The sequence below is a fragment of the Dermacentor andersoni genome, chromosome 2 (assembly GCF_023375885.2).
Source record: "Dermacentor andersoni chromosome 2, qqDerAnde1_hic_scaffold, whole genome shotgun sequence".
Taxonomy (NCBI): domain Eukaryota; kingdom Metazoa; phylum Arthropoda; class Arachnida; order Ixodida; family Ixodidae; genus Dermacentor; species Dermacentor andersoni.
The window spans coordinates 48,478,981-48,496,350 of record NC_092815.1 but is presented as its reverse complement, the minus strand read 5'-3'; the positions used below and the strand labels follow the sequence as shown (position 1 = coordinate 48,496,350).

General features: G+C 44.7%; 1 protein-coding gene across 1 annotated transcript; it reads left to right on the top strand.

Moving 5' to 3' along the window:
- The first annotated feature begins 10,895 nt into the window (after positions 1–10,895).
- Positions 10,896–16,634, top strand: LOC126542652 (probable G-protein coupled receptor Mth-like 10). The gene is made up of 2 exons (XM_050189790.3): positions 10,896–11,496; positions 14,652–16,634. Exons 1-2 carry the CDS (start codon positions 11,491–11,493, stop codon positions 16,587–16,589), a joined length of 1,944 nt encoding a protein of 647 aa, XP_050045747.2. The 5' UTR covers positions 10,896–11,490; the 3' UTR covers positions 16,590–16,634.
- The last annotated feature ends 736 nt before the right edge of the window (positions 16,635–17,370 follow it).

Genomic DNA, 17,370 nt, shown 5'->3' with positions numbered 1-17,370 from the left:
AACATTAAACGCGGAAAAGCGGCAGGAGAAGATGGAGTACCAGTCGATTTAATCAAAGATGGTGAAGACATAATGCTTCAAAAACTAGCGGCCCCTTATACGAACTCTCTATCGACGTCAAGGGCCCAAGAGAACTGGAAGAATGCCAACACTATACTAATCAAAACGGGAGACATTAAAGAATTGAAAAATTACAGGCCCATTAGCTTACTCCCAGTATTATATAAAATATTTACCAAAATAATATCCAATAGAATAAGGGCAACATTGGACTTTAGTCAACCAAGGGAACAGGTTGGCTGCAGGAAGGGATACTCTACAATGGATCACATTCATGTCATTAATCAGGTTATCGAGAAATCTTCATAGTATAATAAGCCTCTCTATAATGCTTTCATAGATTACGAAAAGGCATTTGATTCAGTAGTGATACCAACAGTCATAGCGGCATTACGTAATCAAGGAGTACAGAACGCTTACCTAAACACCTTGGAAAATATCTACAGAGGCTCTACAGCTACCTTAATTCTACACAAGAAAAGCAGGAAGATACCTATAAGGAAAGGGGTCAGACATGGAGACACAATTTCTCCAATGATATTCACTTCGTGCTTAGAAGAAGTATTCAAGCTATTAAAGTGTGAAGGCTTATGAGTAAAGATAGACGGCGAACACCTCAGCAACCTTCGGTTTGCCGATGACATTGTTCTATTTAGCAACAATGCAGACGAGTTACAACAAATGATTAAAGACCTTAACAGAGAGAGTGTAAGAGTGGGGTTGAAGATTAATATGCAGAAGACAAAGATAACGATAAATAGCCGGGCAAAGGAACAAGAGTTCAGGATCGCCAGTCGGCCTCTAGAGTCTGTAAAGGAGTACGTTTAACTAGCTCAATTACTCACAGGGAACTATGATTATGAGAATAAAATTGCATTGGAGCGCATTCGCCAGACATTGTCAGATCCGGACTGGAAGCTTACCATTATCATTAAAAACAATCTGTGCATATAACCGGTGCTGACATACGGAGCAGAAACCGGGAGACTGACAAAGAAGCTCGAAAACAAGTTAAGGACCGCGCAAAGAGTGATGGAACGAAAAATATTAGGCTTAACGTTAAGAGACAGGAAGAGAGCGGTGTAAATCAGAGAGAAAACGGGGATAGCCGATATTCTAATTGGCATTAAGAGAAAGAAATGAAGCTGGGAATGTCATGTAATGCGTAGGTTATATAACCAGTGGACCATTAGGGTTACAGAATGGGTGCCAAGAGTAGGGAAGCGCAGTCGAGGACGGCAAATGACTAGGTAGGACTATGAAATTAAGAAATTCGCAGGCGTTACTTGGAATCGGTTGGCGCAGGACAGGGGTAATCGGAGATCGCAGAGAGTTCTTCGTCCTTCAAAGGACATAAATGATGATGATGATGATGATGATGATGATGATGATGACGACGACGACGACGACGACGACGACGACGACGACGATGATGTCGTCAACCTCATTATGACAGAATAAAAGCAATCCCTAGGAATTCAGGGCGCCGTGCGCTACCCACTAAAATAGTTCAGAAACTTTCAGAAACCCACAAAATATGAGTGTGGGTTTCCTTATCTCTACTCTGTTATCACTTTACCTTCCCCTCCCCTCTTTCCTTAACGTAGGGTAGCAAACCAGATCTTCCCCTCTGGCTAAGCTCCCTGCCTTTCCCCTTTCCTCTCTCTCTCTCTTTCAGAAACCCACACAAAGTAGCCAAGCCGGGTACATATGCACTTATCATACGGCTCTCGTGCTTTCCTCTGGATGGTAATGGGTGAGACGTGTTCTTCGTCCTTAAGAAGGTAATTAAATTAATATGTTAGGTGGCGTTTTTTCCCTCGCGCTCTCTATTTGGACAGAAGGAAATGGCGCGGGTAAACATGGTGGAAATATTGTGGCAGGATTGCTTATTTGTTCACCTTTACAAGTAGCAGAACAATCACTACTGCATAGAATAAAAACACTCTGAACAACGAAATCAATAAAATTCAAATATCTCAGCAGCCAAAGTGAGAATACTGAGGTGCGCGTACGCGTGGTATGACAAGAAAATGCAAGATTCGGAGCGACTACACTAGCGAGTATTGTAGCGCAGACTGAAGAGAGAGGGGAGGACTAATATGTTTTGGCCACGTGACGAGATGAGACGAAAGCTACATCGAAAGAACGCAATAATGATCTATTACGATTGTAAAAGGTAACGAAATTGAGCACGAGGAGATGGAAATTAAGGCGCTATCGACACAGAAGTTATCATCGTCGAAACTTTTCAGGGAAATGCTTAAGCAAGTCAGTGCGAACTCTTAGTAGGCATAGTTCAAGATCCGCGGTACCTCAAGGCAGAATCCTGAAGGCTTGCAGGGATTTTGACGCGTAATCATTAAAAGTACTGAGCACTTCAGGTAAGAACGGGCAGGACAGGCTTTCGCCAAAAGTGTCTTTAAGAGCTGATTCTGTTAAACTTGACCCATTTGCTCTGGCAACAAGCTTAGCTTAAATAACACGCTAGAGAACGTTGAGCGAAACGGGGAATAGAGCAAGTGTGGGAGAAAAACTTACCGATTTCTCGGCGGTTTCCTGCTAAGCGCGAAGCCCAGCGACTGGGGTGGTTACGCGAACAAAAGTCACACAAGAACTTGAAGATGTCTACGTAGAAAAACCTAACGTGCAAATGCAACGGACGCTACCAGTATTTGGACAACAGCACACATTGTATCGAACGCGTGTGTGCATACTATCGCCCTTGAGAAACACCCCTACGGTCATTCAGTGCACAGGTGGGTAGAAAAAAATACATTTTTTGTGTAATTGTTAAATTTTCAACCGTTTTAGGTTAATATAACCTCCTGCTCAGCACTCTGGGCTAAACACCTATCTCCTTACTGGTTCCCATTCACAAGTGTTCAGTAAGACTTCACGGTCACAACTGATATTCGTGTCCTTGTAAGTCATAACACGAAGGCCCACCCTGCAGAGTCATTTGAGTTAAAGAGTAATCGAAGGACTCCGAGCAGAGTGAAAATACGTTAGTTAGAATATCTTAATGAATGCAGCATCAAATAAGCTCCGCAACTAAGCTCAGCAACTAAGTAACTGTGAGGCTTTCAGACACACAGAAAAAAAAACCAGAGAAACAGAAACAAAGAAAAAAAAGAATTAAAAAAATAATAAAGCGCGAGGCCTATAAAAGCCTCCTATCACCAAAGTGCGTGCATCAGCATATACTTCGTGCCAGGCGCGCAAGCAACGCCGCCTTACAGATTTTCGTCACTGCGTCGTGTGCGAATCTCGGAGCCACGAGGAAATAGTAAACATCCATCGAAACAGGCGGCGTTGGTAGCATTTCGCGCACAGCAAACCGCAAGCAAGCCGATCCAGGGAAAAAAATAAAGAGAATCTATAGGCATATTCGGACTGTCATGTTCTCGTAAGTGTTCTCAGAAAACAGCAACAAGGCATTGCCCCTGCCGCTTAGGAAGTAAGAAGGTATGAAAAGGAGCGCCGATTAAAAGACACGTCCGGTGGTCGCTTTCAAGCAGAAAAGTTATTTCTGAGGCTGTTCCACAATGGCGCGATAGCTACACCAATGTTTTCTTTTTCACATTTCTTTTAGCAGGAGAAATCAACTAGAAGTAGGGAATGTTTATATTGTTAAATGTCCGCTGAAACTATTGAACCTGTAGGAGGGCCATACAAGCCGCAATGCTTTATGCTGGTCATGAAATTGGAAGTGGCAAACAATAGCTGATGAGATTGCGGAAGCGAGGCCTGGTCAAGAAATTCCTGCAAATAAAGTTTATATATTTCTCTATTTACAATCTCTCTCTTTCTCCCTCATAGGACAAATACGCAAGATGTGCCAGGTCTTCCTTATACCATAAACCTTGACGAATTCTGTTCTGCAATAGTCACCATAAAGACAAGCTAAATTCGCTAAACTTGTATTCGATACCCTAGACACAACGACCTGTTCAGGGTATCTGAGCATACTTCACCTCCTAAGACTCGCTTCTGTTTTGTTTCTTATTCACGCGTGCCCGAACTAAGACAGATAAATCTGCTTAGTAAGCCTGTCCAGTGTTTTGATAAGAGTAATTCAGCAGGACGCTGTATTCTTGTCTTGCGCAGGAAAAGAAGGAAAGCTCGTTGGGAAAAAAATAAATGTTCAAATGACGTTAGGTGCATGATGCATTTATAGACTGAAAATGCGGTTGAAGTGCAAAAGTGGGCCTCGGCCGAGGTCCCGAGTTGCACCTAAACCTTACAGATAAGCGGCAATAGTCGATGGTTCCTTATAGGAAACGCCCTGCACCAGAAGAGTTCATGGGGTAAAGCAATGCCAGCAGTGGTTTTATGATGATGAACCAGCTATGCTGCAACATCTGTAAAATGATTTCCACATGAAGAGAAAGAAAATCGGAGTTCGTTTCCCGATTGATCGAAGCCATCTAGTTGCACATAGCACTTTAGTGAGATAACCGCGAAAACGCACTGCTTCAAGATTAACCCATTCATCATCATCATATTTATATCCATTGCAGAACGAATGCATCTCCCAGCGATCTCCAATTATCCCTATCTTTTGCTAGCTGACGTCATCTTGAACCCGCACATTTACTTATTTCACCACACCACCTAATTCTTTTTAGTCCTCGACGGCGCTTTCCTTTCCTTGGCACCCATTCGGCAACTCTAATGAACGGCTGGTTATTAACCTACGCACCACATAACCTGCTTAACTCCATTTCTTCCTCTTAATGTCAGCTAGAGTATCGGCTACCCGCATTTTCTCTCTAATTCACACCACTGCCTTCATGTCTCAATGTTGTCGTAACGTTAGCGCGGTCCTTAACATATCAAGCTCCTTTTTTCACCTCCAAGTTTCTGCTCCGTATGTTAGTACCGGTACAATGCAAGGATTGTATATTTTCCTTTTCGAAGATAGCGGTAAGCTGTCAGTCAGACTTGGCGATTCCTACCGTATAAGTCCCAATCCATTTTTATTTTTCTATCAATTTCCTTCTCATAGTCAGGGTCCCCTGTGACTAACGGGCCTAGATAAACGTACTATTGCACAAATTTTAGGAGTTGGATACCAACCACGAATTTTGGTTTTCTTTACAGGCTTTTCAAGCTTACCTCAGTCATCTGAAAATTAATATCCACAACTACTCTCACACTTTGACCACCAAGGTTTCCAATCATTCCTTGCAAGTCATCTCCATCATTGCTGAACTGGACAATGTCTTCCGCACACCACACGTTGCCGAGATGCTCCCCGTTGATCGTCACTCCTAATCCTTCCCAGTAATCAACAACTTGAATAGTGTTTTCCTAGCTTGCACTGAGCCGTATTGGAGATATTCTGTCTCCGTGCCTGACTCCTTTCTTGATCGTTATTTTGTCGCTTTTCCTAAGAAGGATTATCGTATATGTGAAATCTTTAAATATATTTGCTAAGATATTCACGTGTGCCTCCTGTACTCCTTGATTAGATATGCCTCCATGACGGCTGGTATATCTACTGAAACGCTTTATCGTAATCTATGAAAGCCATATGGAGATGTTGGTTGAACTCTGCAGATTTCATTTTTTTTATTAGGTCCTGTGTTACTTGGGAGAGCTTGTTTACTTGTTGCCTTGGTGCTTTGCTTCCAACTTCAATTGTGGCCTCTGAAACTCTCACTCATTACCTCTGTGCATCCTCATCTTGTTCTAAAGCTTCATATTTGTTGCCCTTACATTGACTCGAGATTCTAATTTTTGTCCTTTATATTTTGAATCACTACTCCTCTCCTCACTAGTTTCGCGCGGTCGTTCGAGCTCGATGCCAGTAGCGCGTTTTTGTTCGTCACCCACAAGCACGAACCACGTCCCTGAGGCCACGTACAGATACTGTACCACCTCGATGGTGTACGTGGCCAGTAATCACGTGACAAACAAAATCGAGGCACAAGTGTTCTTTGCGCGACCACACATTGCATTGCTACAAGGGTTTTCCGCGTACTCTTTTTGCACCACTAACGTACAAGCATGTAGCGCTTGTTTCGCATCAGACATTTTAATTTCGCGGCAGCCAGATTGACGCCAACGCAAATCACCAGCCCTTCTGTCGTACCTTTGCCTCAGAACACCACGTTTCTGTTTTACAACGGCATCTATTATGGGCTCATCCGCGTTTTCGCTGCGTTCACCCTCCATTTTCTGTCCTCCATTTGTCTTGTCTTCGGTGCTGTGAGCGTGATTTTAACAATCCACAGAGGCAGAATAATTGTGATAGTGTGTAGAGTATGTGCATGCAATCATGCGCGAGGTTAAATGGTATGTTCCAGCATGTACGTTCCAGTAAATTTGCCGTCGGATGGCGCTTTTGGCGTGGCGAAGATAAGACTATCGGGTCTTGTCTGCCTCATTTGTTGTTCCTGGCAAAAGACACCACTCCCGCTCAGACGTACACGCACACGCACACTTCCTCCATGTGCACTTCCTTTTTTCTTCTCTTTTGACAGTCCATTTCTTCCACTATTGCTGTCAAGTGCCACAGTGCATTCTCTTTAAAGCAGTGTGTAGCGGTTGCATCTCGATTACTCGCGCATGCCCAAGCGCTGACAAAAATCGTAATGGCGTGTTTGAAAGTTTGAGAATAGATATAAGCGGGAGTAGTCGCTCCTGTAAGCAATAACAAGAGAGAGAAAAGGAAGAACCGATAGCATCTCCCAGTCTGGTCAGATGATGGTGTTTTATTGCCATCCCCTATGGAATGAGGCGGTGACAAATAGTAACCTAGCCTGCTTGATTTAGTCAGGTATGCTATACATGTTTTTAGCTCTAGCATTTTTGTACACGCCTCCTTAATCTTTTTCTCTTCTTCAAAAACAACTTTAACGTCGAAAACATCCTCCGAAGGCATATATAGTTAGTGAAACGGCCGATAATCACACTTTCTTTAACTTTCATTGCGTACTATTACAGTGAGTCCCTTCAAGTGCGTCTAATAAAATTATAAAGCACGCAATTAATTAGCAATGACGCACGGAACGTCATAAGTGTAGGTGGGTGCACTCGGGTGACATTCATTGACATCTCGCTCTGCGCGTAAGAGAAGCTTATGTGCGTAAACGCCTCTACAAGTAAGCCTCACAGAAAGAAAAAATCTTCGAATAGAAAAACCATGTAACGATTACATGGAAATACTATTAAACTCGTAATTATTTAACAAGGTTTCAAAGAGCCCTGTATTTCAACATACTTGCGGGCCTTAATGAACTGACCCTCTGCTAACGCTGTTCTTGATGCATGTATAATAGACGTTTGCATAAACCTGCTATATTTTTTTTCGCTTCGCAGTACACGCCCCATGTCGCGCATGAAAAGTCAGCGGTAGCTCGCCAATGGTATAGCAATTAGCTGAACAAATTTTGCAGCTATGCAGGTCGTCAGGCCAGCAGCCAGTACATCGCTAGCAAGGAAATCTTAGACAAATCTTCTTTCAGTACCTACAGTAACAAACTCTTTGTAAAAAATTATGGGGTTTTACGTGCCAAAACCACTTTCTGATTATGAGGCATGCAGTAGTGGAGTACTCCGGAAATTTCGACCACCTGGGGTTCTTTAACGTGCACCTAAATCTAAGTACGCGGGTGTTTTCGCATTTCGCACCCATCGAGATGCGGCCGCCGTGGCCAGGATTCGATCCCGCGACCTTGTGCTCAGCAGCCTAACACCATAGCCACTGAGCAACCACGGCGGGTCAAACTCTTTGTATAATGAGAACTTAAGGCACGGATACAAGATCACAGGCCAGAGAAGAAGTCCAAAAAATTGAGCATCACCTCTTTCTTTCACTTCTTTATTGAAATGAAAATAAAAGAAAGAGATGTAGTCACCTCTAATGCTCCGATTCAAATGACATTGACTGCGCCAACGAACCGAGTATTTCTCTGGTGCCCACGTCTTCTGCCCATAATTTGTGTACGCAAGTCACGGCCACCAACTACGCCATCAGATAAGTTATGAAATATAAAAGGGGAGGGGGGACACCACCACATGGCCGTTCAAGCCTTAATTCTTCATAGCGTACACCACACGCAAACACATGACCTCAGCCCCCCCCCCCCCCCCCCCTGCCCTAAACTCACACACACAAGCACACATGCTCACGCACAATACTCAACAATTTACATTACATTGTCGAGCAATAGGTGGCGCCATTCAAAGGCGACCACGCATTGATGAAACAGTATGAGTGTCTTCGTATTCCAATTGCTGTATTTCCGTTCTCACACGTTGTACATAGGTTCCTGTAGAGACAGACGGTTGAGGACAGGCGTCTAGGCAGCTGTAATACGTGATACTGCGCCAAGACAAAGGACAAAACTATGCGTTAGCAAAGATGGCGCTGGTTAGGTGCGCTATTTTTAGTGTCTCAATATAACAAAGCGCAAACAAAACACAAAAAATATTCTCGTTTATTTTCTTATCTTCTTCATTTGTTCCTGCGTTTACCTCATTTTTGGTTTGCGTTACACTCCATTAAAGCACATGTCCGGGCGAATCAAGCAAATGCCATGAAGCTCTTAAATTCCGTAGTTTCCTTGTGCATCTTTCAAATGTGTCTATGTGACTCCACTGTTGTTTTTGTTTTGCCCACAAATAGTTCTTAGAAGAAAAAGAAACATTTCATTTATTCTGCATCTCTTTTAATCTCACCGCTCAACAACTCTTTACGAAACGGTGCACGGAACAGTGGAAGGTGGTCACTCCGCGTGCCAATTATTCTACACAAAAGATATCATACACACTACCAACACTTTTAAATTTGTTTCTGAAATCAGGTCTTGATATTTATATAACTGGTGTACGAACTTTACGTGAACATTTTGTCACTCAATCTTTCTTAAATAATTGAAGAACGTTTTTCAGATAAGTTGTGTTCTTGCGTTTACTTTTTGTCCCTATTTCACATATAGTCAATTGCTATGTATATATGTGTCTCCTGTTGAATCGCTGTTTGCCTTGTAAAGGAGGCTGCGGGCTTTAGTCAAGTCGCTTGCCTCTAAAGCGACTTTTACCCACAGTCTCCTCCATCACTGATGGAAATAAAGAAGTTATTATTATTATTATTATTATTATTATTATTATTATTATTATTATTATTATTATTATTATTATTATTATTATTATTATTATATGTTCACGCAAAATTGTTAGAAGCTCTCATTGTAAGAACGATTTCTGGAGGACATCGCCCAGCGACAAGATTGTGAGGTAAGTGACCTCTAGATTACTATACTACAGACCATGTGACTTCATGTCCGTTGGTGAAGCTGTCTTGAATGCTCGTTTCCTTTGTAAGGAGTTCAGGCGGTGTGGAACACTAATTTTAGTAGCAGAACATACTCAATGCTGCAGCGGTAAGGCTACGTAAATACAGCTTGAAACTCCAACCGCTATATGTACTTTCCTGTTCGCAGACAGGTCACAGCACGCATTTTGCAATATCATTATAAATATTCAGTGTAACAGAACAAGTTGGCAAATATCCACCTTCGGTCACTTACTTCGAAAGCGCATAAATGGGATGGAGCATATCCAATTGTGCTCGATCTGGGCAATGCTTGTGAGAGAGCAAAACTAGTTAACAGAGCGACGGGCTTCACTAAAAAACGAAAGTTATTTTGTACGTTTATGTTTTCAAAGCAAAAGATCAGCAGTCTACAAAAATAAATGTCTTTGAAGTCCAGGTTTGAAGCTCCTTTTGCTGCCTTTGCACGTCATTTTCGGCTACAGTATACGTATTCACCAAATGGGCGTCTAAGTTATGAAAGAAAAAAAATATAAATATGGCAACAAGATCCCCAAAAGGTTGAGTATTTTGAGGCCCGGGAACTTCGCTGCGTAGGCCGAACAGCGTAGCCCTCGATTTTGCTCCAACCATCTTCTTGTTTTCTAACTGGGAAATGCGAACTCATTTTACGAATTATAATTTTCACTAGATTGATATAGCACAGCGGTATTTTTGTAACTCAGCGTAGCATTTTTTTTTCCTCTTCTAGTGAACAACTTTTATTTTTCAGAATATGTGCAACAGCAACCTCTTGGCGGCTACGACGATTACCTTAAATTCTCGTGGCTCAACGACATTTTGTCTTTGTTCGGGGCTACAAGTTCTCGGTACCCCCCATTTTTCTATGCCCTTTTCCCCCTCCGAGAGCGTAGCAAATTTGAGGCACTTGTGTTTAACATCCTTCACTTATTTGTTTTCCTTACATTCCCTCTATCGTTTTCTACATTTTAAATGTTCTGTGGTAAGAAGAAAGAGGAACCGCAACTAATGCTATACCTTGCCTACAACATGTGCGTAGTTGTTGCAGTTGCAGAGATTCGGTGAAGGTCGTACAAGCAAGGCTCCTCGATTATATAACCACTGTTAATTATTTCAGAAAAAAACTATGAAAACACCGCGCACAGCGACGTTATACCCAGCCGCGTGAATAGAGCTGTGTCTTTCTGAAAGAAAAGAATTGCATACCATGTAGCACGTGCAGTCGCTGCTAATTCGAAAGCGCGTTTCATAAAACAACCTTGCAAAATCAGTTTTTATTTTATTTTGTTCAGCAATTTACGTATCTGTACTGTAATCAACACAAACTCGGTAAATCTGTCTGGACCGTCTTTCTCCCTGGTCATTGGATGTTGAACGAGGCGAACTGCGTAGTACCCCCCCCCCCCCCCCCCGCCCCATAAGAAAGAAAAACATTCAAGCAAGGGTACGAGTTTAACATTTCCCCATGTCGTACGATCCCATTTCACTGACTTGGACAAACGGTATAGTCTTTCTGCGGTCGAAAACATAGGCGTGCCGGTGCGCCAGACAGAGCGCCTACTACTGGTTATTGCGCATTCTCTCGGCCGGATTACCGCTTTTTTTTTTTAATATAAGTTACTCGCCGTCGTTCTTGACTTTGACAGCTCTTGCGGCACAACGAAAACCGCAAGATGCGCACGTGTACTCGGTCCGCGTAGTGGCCTTCGCTTGTTGCAAACCGGTCCGATACACTAGCCGTAGTAAGGTCTCGAGTGGCGGCCGGCTGACCTCTGAAGCCCCGCCCCCAGAGCTTGCTTCACGCTGCGCGGGAACGCACATGCACGGACGTGGCTGAATAGACGGCGCCAGTCTTCCCTCGCCAGCTTCCTGGTCAACTCTTCCTCTATTAGTGAAAGTATACTCTCGGGAGTGGGCGCCCTTTAAGCGCCTACACATCGCGACCACGCGTTCCGCGGCGCTGACGATTTCACCGCGACTACTTCGGCGCACACAGCAGAAGCCAAGGAGCGGGGATGGCCGATGCAACTGATGACGTTGCGGTACGGACGCGAGCACGTGGAATATCGCCGACAGCGTATCGATGAGGCCGCAACTGATGTCCTTCTCTGAAGCATAAGAGCATGCCGGTAGGTGGGATGTTTCTCCTGTTGACAGCTTCTGCTTATGATTGCAATTCACGGCTTCGTGTCGTAGTTTGCAACTATAGCTTACTCGAGGAAGAGCACGCGCGTGTCGCACTGTCATTCCATGACGCTAGTTTGCTTTCTGGCTATTAGTTCTAAGCGAATTTTCTGGAGACAGTATATAGAACCTCTGCTCCCACCGTGTCATCGGATCGCAGGTTCTTATAGTCAGCCATAATGTCGGTCTCCACAACGCCTTCCATTCGAGATTTCACAAAATTACTCAAATATTCTTTTCCAAAAAGAATTAAGTGCAGCACATATCACGGGTAGGGCAGTGCTTTTCCTTAGCTAATTTTAGGATAAAGTCGAAGAGCTTTTTTTTCGTAGTTTTGTTCTGACATATAATTTGTCGTTATACAGAGCTGTCCCTTGCGGCGTACTAAAGCTCGCATCTGTTGGGTTGGTTGGCGTCGCTGCCTCTTCAAGCCGTAAAAAATATCTGGGAGGAGGAGGAGGAGGAGGAGGAGGAGGAGGAGGAGGAGGAGGAGGAGGAGGAGGAGGAGGAGGGAGAACTAGAGGTGAAAGGAAAAGAGGTAAACCAGATTAAGTATCCGGTTGGCTACTCCGCACAGGGGGATGGGATAAGGGCAGAAAAGCTGCGAAAACCAGAGAAGATAAAAAGAGAAAACGCATCAGTTCGCACACTGTATAGTTTGTCAATTAGTCGCGTTTCCTTTAAAACCACACCAGCGCTTTTAAAGCAGTTCTGGCTTCCTAAAGGGGACGGTTGTCAGTCTTGTCGAGCGTGGTGGTGACGAATTTTCTCTGTGCAGTGAAAGGACGACAACCACACAGTAAGTGCGCCTGTCGTGTATTTGCACCCACAAACTTCAGATTCTGTACTTGTGGCTTCAATATGCACCTAGGAGGGAAAAAATGGGCGATGCTATATCATCGCCTTGAGGTCCATGTCTCAAAGCGGCAGTAGATCATGTCAGTATGTGTAGTTTTAAATGATAGACTAGAGTCATGCCGATAATCCATGTTCGGACCAGTTTTATAAGCCCTACTGGATGTAACATCTCGGGTGACGGAAGCAGATTCTCACTCTTTCATGTGGATTTGTCTATACAACCAGAACACTCCCTTCTTGTGCAAGACAATCTTTGCTATAGCGCCACATTCACCTATGATACATGATACAGGATACAAAGCACATAACAGATAACGCCAAACACTCCATTAATTCGTACGCAACACAGGCCTTAGAGCAAACGTGTGAAATATTATGCCATATGGCAAGCCTCGCCAAAATATCTTTCTCATTTTTTTAAATAAATTACTTCGCTTTAAACACATCAGCGCACACAGGCAAGAAAGACGGTATATCGGGAACATGATATAATCTCTTACGCGTACTGTACCGAGCGAAGTGCGCGAGCGTAGGATAGTGCGAAGCAGCACAGCCTCCACATTTCTTTGCAGTTCGTTCTTCGGAACATTTCATTGCTAATGTCGAAGGAGCAGTACGCGATGATGAGGAACAAGATGAAAATTGGCTTTATGTCTGACATGGAGGTGTCAATTTCAGAGTTCCTGGGATAAACTTAAATCGTCAAAAAAGAGGCAGGTTTACTACTGAAGAATGACCTACTGAGTTCGGACAAGTGAGTCGAAACCGGACAGTCTATGTACAAAGTCATTGCCTGTGGTGTACATGGTTTCCTACAGTAACTTCCTACGGTAACTTCCAGTATTCCCACCTGAAGCTGTATATAGAACATGGCATAAGAGACATCCACAGCACAGTATCACAGCGCTTTTAAGTGCCTTAGTGGAAAAAGGTTATAAACAGGGATAAGGTGCCTCAGAAAGGTTAGCCAACGTTTCAATAGGAGGACCTAGCGTCGTCAAAGGCCTTTGACGAAGATAGGTCCTCCTATCGAAACGTTGGCCAGCCTTTGTGAGGCACCTTTTCCCTGTTTATAACCTTTATATCACAGTGTGCTATTCCATCACCTTCCTTGATTTGGTGGAAAAAGGGGGAGTTAGGAATGCTTTCCAGGACTGACTTTGAAACAATCATACGCATATCAGTTGGCCTCAGAGCCACAACTTACGGTCATCTTGCCACGGTCTTTTGACACTGCGTCAGGCCGGCTTAGGGCGGGTTGAGCCGCTAACCTGGCGCTTCTACGAAAACAAACGTGGAGCAAACACTTAAGCATTGCAGTGCCTACGGATTATGGTAAAATACTGGGCTTAAGCCAGGATTAAAGTAAGGCTTGTTTTTTGTACGGCCTTGTTGGTACGGTGTGTTAATAGGCTAGACGCCCATTAACCGAGGGTTATCAAGCTCTCGAAGCGCTAACCAAACAGTTAAACAAAACAGAGAGCTAATCAAAGCAAATCAAATCAAATCAAATCATGTTTATTTTTCCAAAGAACATTTGGAAGAAGGCCCGAACAAACATGTTATTTCTTCCTCCGACCAGTTAATTACACAACCGGTTCCAACATTTAACGATTGCATCGTCTAGCTTTAGTCTAACACTTGTTTTGCAACGTTGCTTGAGTTTACCAAGGACGAATTGCTTCACCCGTTCGCGCATTTTACTTTTGCTTGTATATGCGTTATGGCTAAATGACAATCGCCGCATTCGGATTTGTTTTGAGATAAGAGCAACGAACATGTCTGGTGTCGTGTACGCAGTCCGGCGCCTGTATGTGCCAGTTCACGCGCACTCACTTCGGTTTACGCGAATGCATAGCTTTCTCAAAAGCACGTCAATGACCGCTGACAGTGTGCTGTGTGCGTTTTTGTCAACTTCTTCACTACTCAACATCACTATACTAATCAAGTCTGAGCGCCGCCCGCGTAATAAACTATTTTTCTATTACTAAAAGTATTACTAAACTATGGCTACTACCAAAATGTAATACAGCCAGTGAGATGCCGGCATGCCACCGATGGCACGAAAACCAGGTAACAGAGCGTCTGCTTAACAGACTCATTAGTTCGCCGTGTCAATATACATTTTAAGAACGTTTTTTTTTTTTTTTTTCGTATCAAAAATAAAACTTACACTGAAAATCCTGCAAGTTTAAGAATTGATGGGACCTAATTAATACGCTTCCCTAATGCTTATTTACAGGCAGTCATGCACCTTTCGCTTGTCATCCTACTGTGCGCCCTGGCTGCTCTCCATGGCTGGACCCCATCTGGTGCAGTTGCCAGTGCAGCCAACATCACGACCACTAAAGAAGCAGCAAAAAATAGCAGCGATAAGCACGTCAAGTCACTGCTTCGCTGCAGTTCTCAAATACTCAAAACGTCGATGGATATCAGACGTCGATTGTGCTCAAATGACTCCAGCTGCATTCGCTACGGGGACTGCTGTTTCGACGCAGCCGTCGCACCAAACAGCACGTCCAAGAAGGACACAACTTGTGTTCCATTGCTCGACCATAAAGGTGTCCGTCGCAAAATAATGATGGTCATTCGCTGCAATGACTCCTGGCCGGAAGACGAGGTCAGGAAGGGCTGTGAAGACGCTGGCGCGAAAAATGAAGCATTCTTCCGGATCCCAGCAACGAGCACGAGCGGATACACCTATTCGAACGGGTTCTGCGCACTCTGCAATTACGACATCGAAAGCTGGGTTTTCTGGACTACCTCATTTGTTGAGAGCAAGCAAGGGACCTTCGAGTTGCACGAGGATTCCCTGAAAAATAACTTGCGTTATTGCGCTGCACGTGAAAATTATACTGATCTATGCGGAGGAGTTGAAGGCAATGTGTCCAAAGAAGCAGAAAGTATGTGTAAGCTTTACTTGGAGCCTGTTAGACTAAATTACACCGGCAAAACTTACAAGAACGTGTACTGTGCGCTTTGTAATCAAGTGGACATAACTTCGCTGGTATGCCATCCTGCCGAAAGAGCAAGTATCCCCGACACTGCAAATTCCCATAGCGAGTCTAGTGGCTTCAAACACATCAGTGTCAAGAAGTTCGCAAGCAACACCACGTCGTGTGCTGCCTGGTTCAACGACAAGTGTTACATCAACGACAAGGTCTACCGGTACAAGGAAGAAAACGTGCCCGTGAGTAACGCCACGGATGCGGCGGGCGACGGGTCTTACACCTACACCTACCAACACTACCTCATCATGGTCTGCATCGGACTGTCGCTCTTCTTCCTTCTCATGAAGGGCATCACGTACGCCGTCTTCAGCGCCGCCCGCAACTTCGCGTCGCGGTGCAACCTGTGCTTGTCCGCGACGCTCTTCTTCACTCAACTTGTCTACATCTTGGCCAGTTATCTCGACGTTCCCAAAGACGTCTGCGTGGTGTCCTCTGTCTTCCAGCACTTTGGTTTCGTCGCCACTTTCGCCTGGACCACGGTGCTGTCATTCGACATGTGGAGGAACATCTCGTCCATGCGGGTAGCCGCAAGAAGCGACAAGACGCTGCTTCTTTACGCAGCCGTGGCGTGGGGCGCCCCTTTTCTGTTCGTGGCCGCGTGCTGTGGCCTGAACTGGGGAGCTCCGTGGTCTCCGTACTCGCCCGCGTACGGCCAGTACTATTGCTTCTTCGGCAAGTACCGTCCTTACATCGCCTTCTTCCTCGTTCCCATGGGCGTGCTGCTGGCAGTGGACATGGGATTCTACGCGCACATCATTGTATACGTGAGACGAACCAAGGACTTCAGGAAAGGCAAGGTCTCCAACAGCGGCGGCGGTGAACAGCCCTCCGACGCGGCACTGTTCTTCAAGCTTGCCCTAATCATGGGGGCAGCCTGGTTTCTGGGGCTGCTGAACTTCATCAACTCGTCCGTAATTCAGGTCCTCACAAGCATCCTGAACGGCCTACAGGGCGTATACCTCTTCTTCGGCTTCCAGGACTACAAGTACTACGTGGCCGCGATTAAGGCGAGGAACAAGAACGAGAAGCGTACCCTGTCGTCCACTGCATCCAACTCTTCCGCTGCCACGGATGTGCCGAGTGTGAGTGACGTGCCCGCGACCACTGCTGACGGTGAGAGGCAGCGGGGCGTGAGACTTTCCATGGAGAATTTTTCACGAACGAATTAAATAGAAAAAAAGAAAGAATATTGGTCATACTTTTATGACGCAGAACCTTTCGTGTTGCCATTCCTTCCTTGCTTGCAACCGTAAAACATAGCGACCTAATTGTGTGGAACACCACACTTCTGCCGGGTGCCTTCTGTGTCTTGCTGGCACCCGCCGTGGTTGCTCAGTGGCTATGGTGTTAGGCTGCTGAGCACGAGGTCGCGGGATCGAATCCCGGCCCCGGCGGCCGCATTTCGATGGGGCCGAAATGCGAAAACACCCGTGTACTTAGATTTAGGTGCACGTTAAAGAACCCCAGGCGGTCGAAATTTCCGGAGTCCCTTACTACGGCGTGCCTCATAATCAGAAAGTGGTTTTGGCACGTAAAACCCAATTATTTAATTTTTTTTTTGTCTTGCTGGTATAAACATTACCAGGTTAGCAGCGTTGTAGCAGCTCACACTTATCGTCGTCCTTGCGCATAGGGGAGGCTTAATGTCGCTTATGAAATGCTACGGTGTTTATGCAGCCTATAATTTGCGTGTTCAAAATATTACAAAACGCAGTCTTGCCTAAGGCATAATCAACTATTTTCACGCATGGATATTGAAGCTGTCATCATGACCTACGAACCCTAGGACTCAGATCTTCACTGAAACGATCCGCTGCGACAACTAAATACCACACGAAATATATTTTGGAAAATAACGACCTTATGCACCCGCATCACAGGCATATGGAGCGAAAACAGCATCTTATTCGAGAATTCGGTGCGAATTGCTGTGCTCCAATATAAAGCAAC